At 53.9% G+C, this 8852-nt stretch overlaps 1 protein-coding gene across 1 annotated transcript; it reads left to right on the top strand.

The window, feature by feature from the left end:
* The first annotated feature begins 34 nt into the window (after positions 1-34).
* LOC141740047 (uncharacterized) lies at positions 35-8114 on the top strand. Its single transcript, XM_074578243.1, has 8 exons — positions 35-376; positions 465-518; positions 588-710; positions 1068-1279; positions 1900-2083; positions 2420-5659; positions 6394-6564; positions 7836-8114. The coding sequence occupies exons 1-8, from the start codon at positions 35-37 to the stop codon at positions 8010-8012; spliced, it is 4503 nt and encodes a 1500-aa protein (XP_074434344.1). The 3' UTR covers positions 8013-8114.
* The last annotated feature ends 738 nt before the right edge of the window (positions 8115-8852 follow it).

Here is an 8852-nt window from a genome sequence, read left to right as displayed (position 1 = left end):
GGCTGGAAGCGCCAGGACTAAACCCTGTAGACAGATGGGCCTTAGATTAGGCAGATTACTGGCCCAGGGCGGCCTCCGCCCGCCCTCAGCCGCGGCCTCAGGCTGGAACGGCCCGGGACCGAGCCTGAGGCCGCGGCTGAGGGCGGGCGGAGGCCGCGGGCTCGCACTCCCTCACGGCCCGCCGGACTACAACTCCCGGCGTGCCTCGCGGCCCGGCGCCCCGCACTGTCGTCACCAGCCTCCGACCGGCCGCCCTCCGCCGTCTCCATGGCGACGCCTCTCCCCCCCCCCCCCGCCCCAGCTCAGGGCCCTGCAGGCCTCCAGCCACCCCCGCCGGGGGAGCACCCCCGGGGCTGAGGTGGTCCCCGGGCCCCCGGTAACGTCCCTGGCCGCGGAACAGCAGGAGAGAGGCCCGCGGGGTCCCAGCCGGCAGCCCCACGCTGCTCCCCCCGGACCCCACACAGGCCAGCAGCGGGCGCTTTGCCTTCCACCCTGTCCCCAACAGGAACCGAGTTATGGTAATGAAGGTGTAATTAATCACACACACACCCCCTCCCGCCTAGCCGTGGGTTTGCATCCCTGCCCAGGAGCTGTTTGCATGGGCGCAGGCACCCCCTGTCCCCCCCGCCAACAGCCGGGTGCTACGAGGTAACATCACCGTCACCATCACAGCCCGCGACCCCGTCCACAGCGCTTGTCCGCAGGACCGGGTAAGGAAATACCTGGGCTCGTTTAAGGATGGGAGATGCCTGGATGTAAACTCGGGACACTGTGGGATGGGACTGGGGTATCCCTGAGACACGACCGGGCCTTGGAGCCCCGCAAAGCCAGGCTGCGCAGCCCAGGGCTCAACCCCAGGAAAGCCGGGACAAAAGCCCACTGCTGGGGCAGAAGCCAGGTTGCTGACCTGGTTGCAGGGCTGGGAGGAACTAAACCCGGCAGCATTTCCAAATGCTACTGCCATCCAAAAGCTGCCATCCAAATCCAAGCCCGCTGTTAAAACTGGTAGCAGTTACACATTGCACAGGATCCCAAATAATACCAGGTTGTTTTCCTTTTCCAGGCAGGACGCAATGGAGCCTTTGTATCTCCATGACACTGAGCTCTTAACAGAAAACAAAGCCATTCAAAGGATCCTCTGCCCCATGGCTGCGCAGCTCTGCCATCTAATCCTCGCCCTGGAATGGGAAGATGGGATCTGTCAGGCCTTTCCCAATTTAGGGGAGAATGCAGAAATATTAGCCAAAGCCACAGAAGAACTCGCTTCTGTTGCAACAAGGTGAGTTTGCTGGGTGGCTGCTCCCAGGCACATTTAGGGGCTGGGAAGGAGGAGGAAGGGATGGCAAAGAAACTGGTGGGGAGCCTGCCCCTCCTGGCTGGTGCTCCCTGCCTGCACCCCGCTGGAGACGTAGGAACGTGAAGAGGAAGGGATGGGGAACATCAGAGGGGGAACAGGATTAGGAAGGGAAAAGGAGAGATGAGAGAAAGCAGGGATATGTGCTTGGAAGGGATATGGCGAAGTAAGCAAAACCTCAACAAGCAATGTTTAAGCTAAACACATCCTAAAATAATAGTCGGACGATTGACCGAATGCTCCAGTGAATTTATTGAATGCTTCTGTAAACTGGAGCCCAAACCCACAAATTAGTCACTGGCCACCGGCTTATTTTTCTGTTACAGCTAGGGCCTGGTAAATAGCAGACACCCTGTCTTAAAGTGACTTGCAGCCATTGTGAAAGGTTCTTAAATAGTTTGCAAATACGGCTAAAATCAATTCAAGGCCAGTTAAGGTCTGGTGTGGCTAATCGTTGTGATAAAGCCCAAGACCGGCACTTGCTACCCACTGAGGCTGGTGCTCACGGGACGGTGAAGAACTTAGCCCAACGGCTTCTGTTCCAGGTTGGCTGAGGAATCCAGCGATGAGGTGTTCAAGGAGGAGACACACCCTGCAGCTGAGTCCCTTGTCCAGGCAGGGAGGTGCATTCTGCTAGCAGCCCACAAGCTCCAGGTACAGCCGGACAAACCTGGCCACAGAGAGGAGCTGGCTGCATCGGCAAAGAGAGTCTTCACAGAGACAGCAAAGGTAATGGCGGAGGGGGACAGTGCTGCCATGAGCAGGGAAAGAGGTCAAGCTGGGATGCAGCGGTGGGTTAAGAGTGCAGCTGTAGAAGGGACAAGAGCTGCCCCCCAGCAGGACATGAGATGGAGCTTGGGGGAAGCTCTAGATGGAGCAATGGTTGTTTCTTCACCGGGCACTCAACTAGGGCAGGTCTGCTGGGCAAAACACACCTCTGCTCTTCCCTACAAGGGCTGGGGTGTCAGCTTGGCTGCTCAAAGGAAGAAACAGCGAACAGGGATTCTTCAGCCTTAGCCACTCTGACCTATTTTTCTGTTTGGTTTTTTTTTTTTTCCTGGTTAGATCCTTCAGATTGAAGATGCTGCTGGGGCAAGGAGGATAATTCAGGCTGCCAGCTGGCTTTTGGAGTGCCTGGCTGTGCTGCGGGATGCAGGGGACATGCCAGGACTGCTGTCTGCTTTCCAGGCCTTTTCGGAGGCCTTGCTTCTGCTGAGCCATCTGACAGCAAAGCGCCTCAAGGAACTTGGAGATTGTTTTCAACAGAAGAGCGCGGCCCAAACTTTGCAGCTCCTTCAGAAGTGCATTCCCTTGCTCCATGCAGCCAAGCACAGCGATCTTAAACGCTCCCGGGACCAGCAAGTCAACCTCTCCAAAGACTATGTTTTCCAGCTGACAGAGAGGACCATCAAAGAGCTCATTGACAATACAGGCAGCAAGAAGCCGTGGGACAGAAATGGGACCTTCTCCCAGCATGTGAGCAGGCTGCTGGCTCTCCTCTCTTGCACAGACTCAGTGCAACTCCCCAACAGTGAGTTCAGTGCTCACGTGGAAGCAGTTGTTTTCTACTGCATGCTTCTAGCAGACTCGTCCAGGTCAGATCTGAAGCTGGACCTGGTAGAACATTGCTGGGTTCTGTTACAGCTGAGGAAGAGCATCTGCAGCCATGTAAGGCAGCAGGAGGGAGGGCCAGGGCAAAGCTGGGGAGAAAGCAGCCTGGAGAAGGAATGTCACACCATGAGAGAGGAGGTAGAGACTCTCAACCAGGCAGTGCTCACGGCTACTCTGTGCCAAATCCTTGATACCTTCTTTGAGGGTAAGGAACCCCTGAGGCAGTTAGTTGAAGATGCCCTTAGCCTTGCCGGTACAGGGTGTTTTCCAGCAGGACAAGGAGAATTTTTCAAGAAACTTCAGCCCCTCACTGCCACCTTCTTCACACACGCCCAGCAGATGTTTAGAGTGGCAGACTTTGTTCTGGCCGGGTGCACCAAAACCCAAACTGCTAGAGAAATTGGAGAGTGGGTAGAGTACTTGAAGAGACTCCTTGCCAGTCTCCCTCCACTGCTGACAGAAATGAGCAGAAACACAGCCCAGATGAGAGCTGCTGAGCAACTGCAGTCCTTCCAGCACATGTGGGCTGGAACAACAGAAAGCCTCTTGCGGTGTTTTGAGGAGACAGTCAGCATGCGTGAATTCCTTAAGCTGTCGATCCAGGAAATGGCCAAACACAGGGAACGGTGTGAAAAAGCCCTGGAAAGTCAGGACCCCAAGAGGCTCTCTTGGCATGCAACTCGCCTCATCAGTTGGGCTCGGTGGGTGGTTGAAGCTACCACCAGGTATGTGGACAGAGCCACAGACCCCATTTTCAGGAACGGCTTGCTGGTTTGGGTTGAGCAACTGGCCAACTCCATCCTTGAGCTGAAAGCGTTCACAGCACTTTGCCCAGAGAGACTCTCCTGCCTCCAAACTAGAGATGTCTTTTCAAAGGCAGCAAGCTTCCTGATGGCTACTGCTCACCATGTCCGAGACGGGCTGGACGGGTCCAACCACCCGCATATCCTCAGCTCTCTCCGACAACAAGTGCGAAGCACTGATGTTGCAAAGGCGTTTGAACTCAGCCCATCATGTGCTGGGCTAAAAACCATTACGGATGAGGCTGCATCGCAAGAAGACATCTTAAGTCATCCATCTCCACGAGCAGGAAACTTACACCCAGGTGTCGCTCCAAGGAAAGGAGATCTACACCCTGTCATTATGGCTCTGCTAGCAGCAACAAGAGCCCACGATATGGCAGCCATCAACGCTGCTTGCTCCGCCTTGCTTGAACTCTCTAACGGCTGTATCGATGCGGCAAAGGAAGCGCTGCCCATTGCCGAGTCTCCCCAGATGGAGATGCTGGGACAGTACCAGAAGATTGTGTTACTGACATCATGTGTTATTAGCCTGGCCAGGGAAACAGCCTCGAGGCAGCTTCGTTGTCCAGGCAGGCTTCTCCAAATGGCACTCACACTCTCCGAAAGGATCTGTGAGACGAAAGAGTGCCTGGCAGCTGTGGCAGGCTCTTGGTATAGTCTGTCTCAGCAAGTATTTAGCTTTGTCTTGTCTGATGACTTCCTGAGCGGCAAACAGGCTTTGGACGAGACCGTGATGAGTTTAACAGGAACGGTTCAGTTAGCAGGAGACATTGCAAGCATGGCCTGTAGTAAGGGAAATCCCATTTCCCTCAGTGTCTGGGAGAGCTTTCTGCAGGTCCAAGCGAAGTTTTCATGTGCTCAGATGAACACCAAAGTGTTACTTGAGAAAGCAGCATCTTTGGAAGGCTCCTGCAGGGTGGGAAAGGCCATCCTGGAGCTGCGCTGTGTCCAGTGGGCCATCAGCGTGCACATCCTGCTGGGTGCTGTGGATCAGTTCATAGGCAGGGACGTCCTGTTCCTGAGGGAGCTGAGGAGCGCCGTGAAGAACAAGCTTTGCTCACAGAGCCTCTTGGCTGCTGTGTCTGAGAACTCCCTGAGGCTGCAGGAGGCTGCCCGGCTTTCTTATTTGTCCTGCCCTGAAGACTGTGGTCGCAGTGAAATCCTAGCACTCAGGGAGGAGATAAAGGTGCTAGTGGAAGCACTGCTGGATGCCTCCAATACCCTCTTGGTCTCCCCACTGTCTACTGCCAGCTTGTACATTCGCTTTGAGCTTCTACAGAGAGACTTGGCCCTCAGGGCCAAGGCATTATTACTCCACCTGGAGAAGGTCAATACCGAACACCTGCAGGTCATCCGTGATGTTGTTGGACCAGCCCTGTCCCCCCTCTCTCAAGAGGACAGGGAGAGGAGAAAAGAGGCCTTTGAAGAGAAGGCAAGTCAGCTAATAGCCAGTGTTCAGGGGGTCAAAACCACGCTCCAAGACGTTCTAGAGGCCAGTGCCCAACTGCAATCGCAGGCAAACCTGCTCTCCATCGCAGACCACCTCCTGGTTCTCACGTCTGATGCAGTGGGCAGTGCCAGACAGCTCTTGGAGAGCCACCACGTCAAAGGAAATCTCCACCTAGACAGTATTGTCTGGTACTGGTCAGCAAAGGCGCACTATCTCGTCACGCAGCTGCAGGCTGTCCAAGGCATCAATGAACACAACCTGCAGCTCATGAGACGACACCTGCAGAACGCGCGGGACCAGCGCTCTCCAAGACAACACAAAAGCACAGCCAAGCTCTTCCCAGCCCAAGAGCTTGATGGTCTGAGCCACGCCAAGTCAGCAGAAACTTGCCCAAGCAGGAGCAGGCGAGGAAGTGGAGCTGCCAGGGAGGCACATGAAATGGTACAGTAGCTTTTTTCTCCATCAACTCTTACTGCAGGGTGATGGTCAGGGCTGTCAGTCAGTCCTGTTACTCACACCATGGAGTATTACAATAAGCGATGTTGGCAGGGACCTCTGGAGGTCAATAGTCCAACCCCCTGGCCACCTTCGAAGTTAGATCAGGTTGCTGGCTGCCTTGTTCAGCTGAGTTCTGGATATCTGATCTGACAGACACTCTTGCAACAAACCCATCTCCGAAATGCTGTTTCTGAGGAGCAGAGGGCTGTACTACTTTCCCTCCCCTGAAACATCATCCGTCTCTGCTCAGCTCCTCACCTCCTCATGAGCACCCTTTGGGAGTACCAGCAGCTCCACTCCCACAACTGCTGCTGGTTCTCAGGAGCTGGCAAAGGCTTCAGTACATGATCCAGACCACTCAGCAGAGTCATTTACAGCACTTAATTGTACTTCTCAAGGGCGGGCACTGTCAGCTCACATGACAGCTACCACTCATTTGGAGATAGCTCCAGGAGATGACCTCACAGGGAATTAGGATTTGATAGTCCCACTGTGCAGGGGACAGAGTAGAGAAGGGCTGGTTGGGAAGGGAGAGCAGACCCCGCAAGGTGGCAGGCAGCTCTCCCATCTCCTTTACTCACCAAGAACTGCTTCAGAAACACACAGGCGGAGACGTCTCAGCATCAGTGCGTCTGCACACCCCAGGCATAAAATCTGTTCAGTTATTGTCTCCACAGCACCAGAACAGTCCTCCCAGAATCGCCCTTGCCAGCAGCCCTGCGAAGCATGAGACAGAAAACAGTGACACAGGGCAGGGTGACCCCAGCAAGATGTCCCAGGTCACCAAGGACATGGCAACAAGGATGCTTCACATGACTCAGTTCCTGAGGAAGAAGGGCCCCATCACGGTATGGAGTGTTTCATCCCCTCCACCTCAGCACTTTAATAAGCGTGACAGGGTTGCCCAGCACCTGCTGAAACCCCTGCATTTACTCTGCTCTCATAAGAGGGCACCAGCTGCATTTATGCAAAGCAATAGAAATCACTTCCTCCTTATTAGATGTGAACCTGGTGCCCAGTCCTTTCCTTGTTTCGGAATATATCTAGGCTTCCTGGATGCTCCTGACCTGCAGGAAAAGTGGTCTTTTGAATCCTTCCCTTCCCAAACACATAGAATCATAGAATTGCTGAGGTTGGAAGGGACCTTTAAGATCATCAAGTCCAACCTTTAACCTACCCTGACAAAAGCCACTTCTAAACCATGTCCCTAAGTGCCCCATCTACCCTTTTTTTAAACACCTCCAGGGATGGTGAATCCACCACCTCCCTGGGCAGCCTATTCCAATGTTTAATAACCCTTTCAGTGAAAAAATGTTTCCTAATATCCAATCTAAACCTCCCCTGACGTAACTTGAACCCGTTTCCTCTCGTCCTATCACTTGTCACCAGGGAGAAGAGGTCAGCCCCCATCTCTCTACAACCTCCTTTCAGGTAGTTGTAGAGGGTGATAAGGTCTCCCCTCAGCCTCCTCTTCTCCAGGCTAAACAACCCCAGCTCCCTCAGTCGTTCTTCATAAGGTTTGTCCTCCAGGCCCCTCACCAGCTTTGTAGCCCTTCTCTGGACACGCTCCAACACCTCAATGTCCCTCTTGTAGCGAGGGGCCCAAAACTGAACGCAGTACTCGAGGTGGGGCCTCACCAGTGCCGAGTACAGGGGGATGATCACTTCCCTGGACCGGCTCACCACACTGTTCCTGATACAGGCTAGGATGCTGTTGGCCTTCTTGGCCACCTGGGCACACTGCTGGCTCATATTCAGCCGGCTGTCAACCAACACTCCCAAGTCCTTTTCTGTCGAGCTGCTTTCCAGCCACTCAGCCCCAATCCTGTAGCGCTGCATGGGGTTGTTGTGACCCAAGTGCAGGACCCGGCACTTGGCCTTGTTGAACCTCATACCATTGGTCTCAGCCCATCGGTCCAGCCTGTCCAGATCCCTCTGCAGAGCCAACCTACCCTCAAGCAGATCAACACGCCCGCCCAGTTTAGCGTCATCTGCGAACTTACTGAGGGTGCATTCGATTCCTTCATCCAGATCATTGATAAAGATATTAAAGAGAACCGGCCCCAGCACCGAGCCCTGGGGGACACCACTTGTGACATGTATTTCTATTTTGTTTTAGAGCAAGGACCAGCTTGTCGCCTGTGCAAGGCAAATGGCTTCCGATGGGCAGGTGTTTGTTAAATTTGGACGCATCGTTGCGAAGCACTGCCTCGATAAGAGATGCTCCACAGAGCTGCTGTGTGCTGCAGAGCAGACCCACACCATCAGCAGCCAGCTCAGCATTGTGGCCAGGTGAGTTGACAGGGTCAAGGACAATCTCTCCCAAGGCTGGTGGCACCCTTTCAAAGAGCTGTCCACAGTGGTCTCCAGATGTCCTTGCTGGATCAGCTTGTAGCCCCGTTCAGTTACAATTCAGGGGTCTCCTTCTCTTCCTGTTGCTGTAAACAGCCCTCTCCTCCCCTGGTTTGCCTGCATCTGTGGAAAACTGCTCTGGTAGTGCAGGGGACAATCTTCTGGGTCTGGAGTAACTGACAGAGTTCTGGTCACACAGGGGAGGCACACTCTCTGATGCTCTTCCAGTAAAATCCTTCAAAATGTCTTTTAAGGGTAAAAGCAGTCACTGCAGAAAGCAAGTCCTCTTCTGAGCTGCTTGTGAGCAACGCGCAGAACCTAATCCAAGCAGTTTGGCATGTTCTGAAGGCAGCTGAGGCAGCATGTATCAAAGTAAGTTAATGCTGATGGCATCAAGTAGATTTTGCAAGGTGAGTCCACGCTGTGGGGAGCTCCTACAGCCAAGCCTGGTTATGGGAGGTGACCGCCAGCTGCCGTGGGACCTCTGACTCCAGCTGAAGGTAAAGATTCTTACTGCGATGTTTTTATTTTATGCCTTTCCGTCTTGTTTCCGAAGCCCACTATGCATCTTCCAGGCACTGAATCTTCTCTGTCAGTGCAACCAACTCTGAAGTCATCTTTAGTTGGTCCGTTTCCCATTTCATTTTTGGATAGGAGAGCAGCAGCATCTCCTTGGAGGCCTTTATTTGGAAATAGTCCATGTCAGTCTTAGTCTTTATGTTGTCTCGAGATGAGCTTTGATCAAAACTCCCAAGAGCTTCCCTTGCAGCTGCCAACTGCTGAT

The sequence above is a fragment of the Larus michahellis genome, chromosome 3, assembly GCF_964199755.1.
Source record: "Larus michahellis chromosome 3, bLarMic1.1, whole genome shotgun sequence".
Lineage (NCBI taxonomy): Eukaryota > Metazoa > Chordata > Aves > Charadriiformes > Laridae > Larus > Larus michahellis.
This window is presented reverse-complemented; position numbering and strand designations above follow the sequence as displayed.

What these genes read in the sequence shown, in the direction of transcription:
- LOC141740047 (XM_074578243.1), top strand. Translation starts at nt 35, where the DNA reads ATGGGCCTTAGATTAGGCAGATTACTGGCCCAGGGCGGCCTCCGCCCG. An exon ending in CCAGGGAGGCACATGAAATG is followed by an intron (nt 5,660 to 6,393) that starts GTACAGTAGCTT and finishes TTGTCTCCACAG; the next exon opens with CACCAGAACAGTCCTCCCAG. An exon ending in GGAAGAAGGGCCCCATCACG is followed by an intron (nt 6,565 to 7,835) that starts GTATGGAGTGTT and finishes ATTTTGTTTTAG; the next exon opens with AGCAAGGACCAGCTTGTCGC.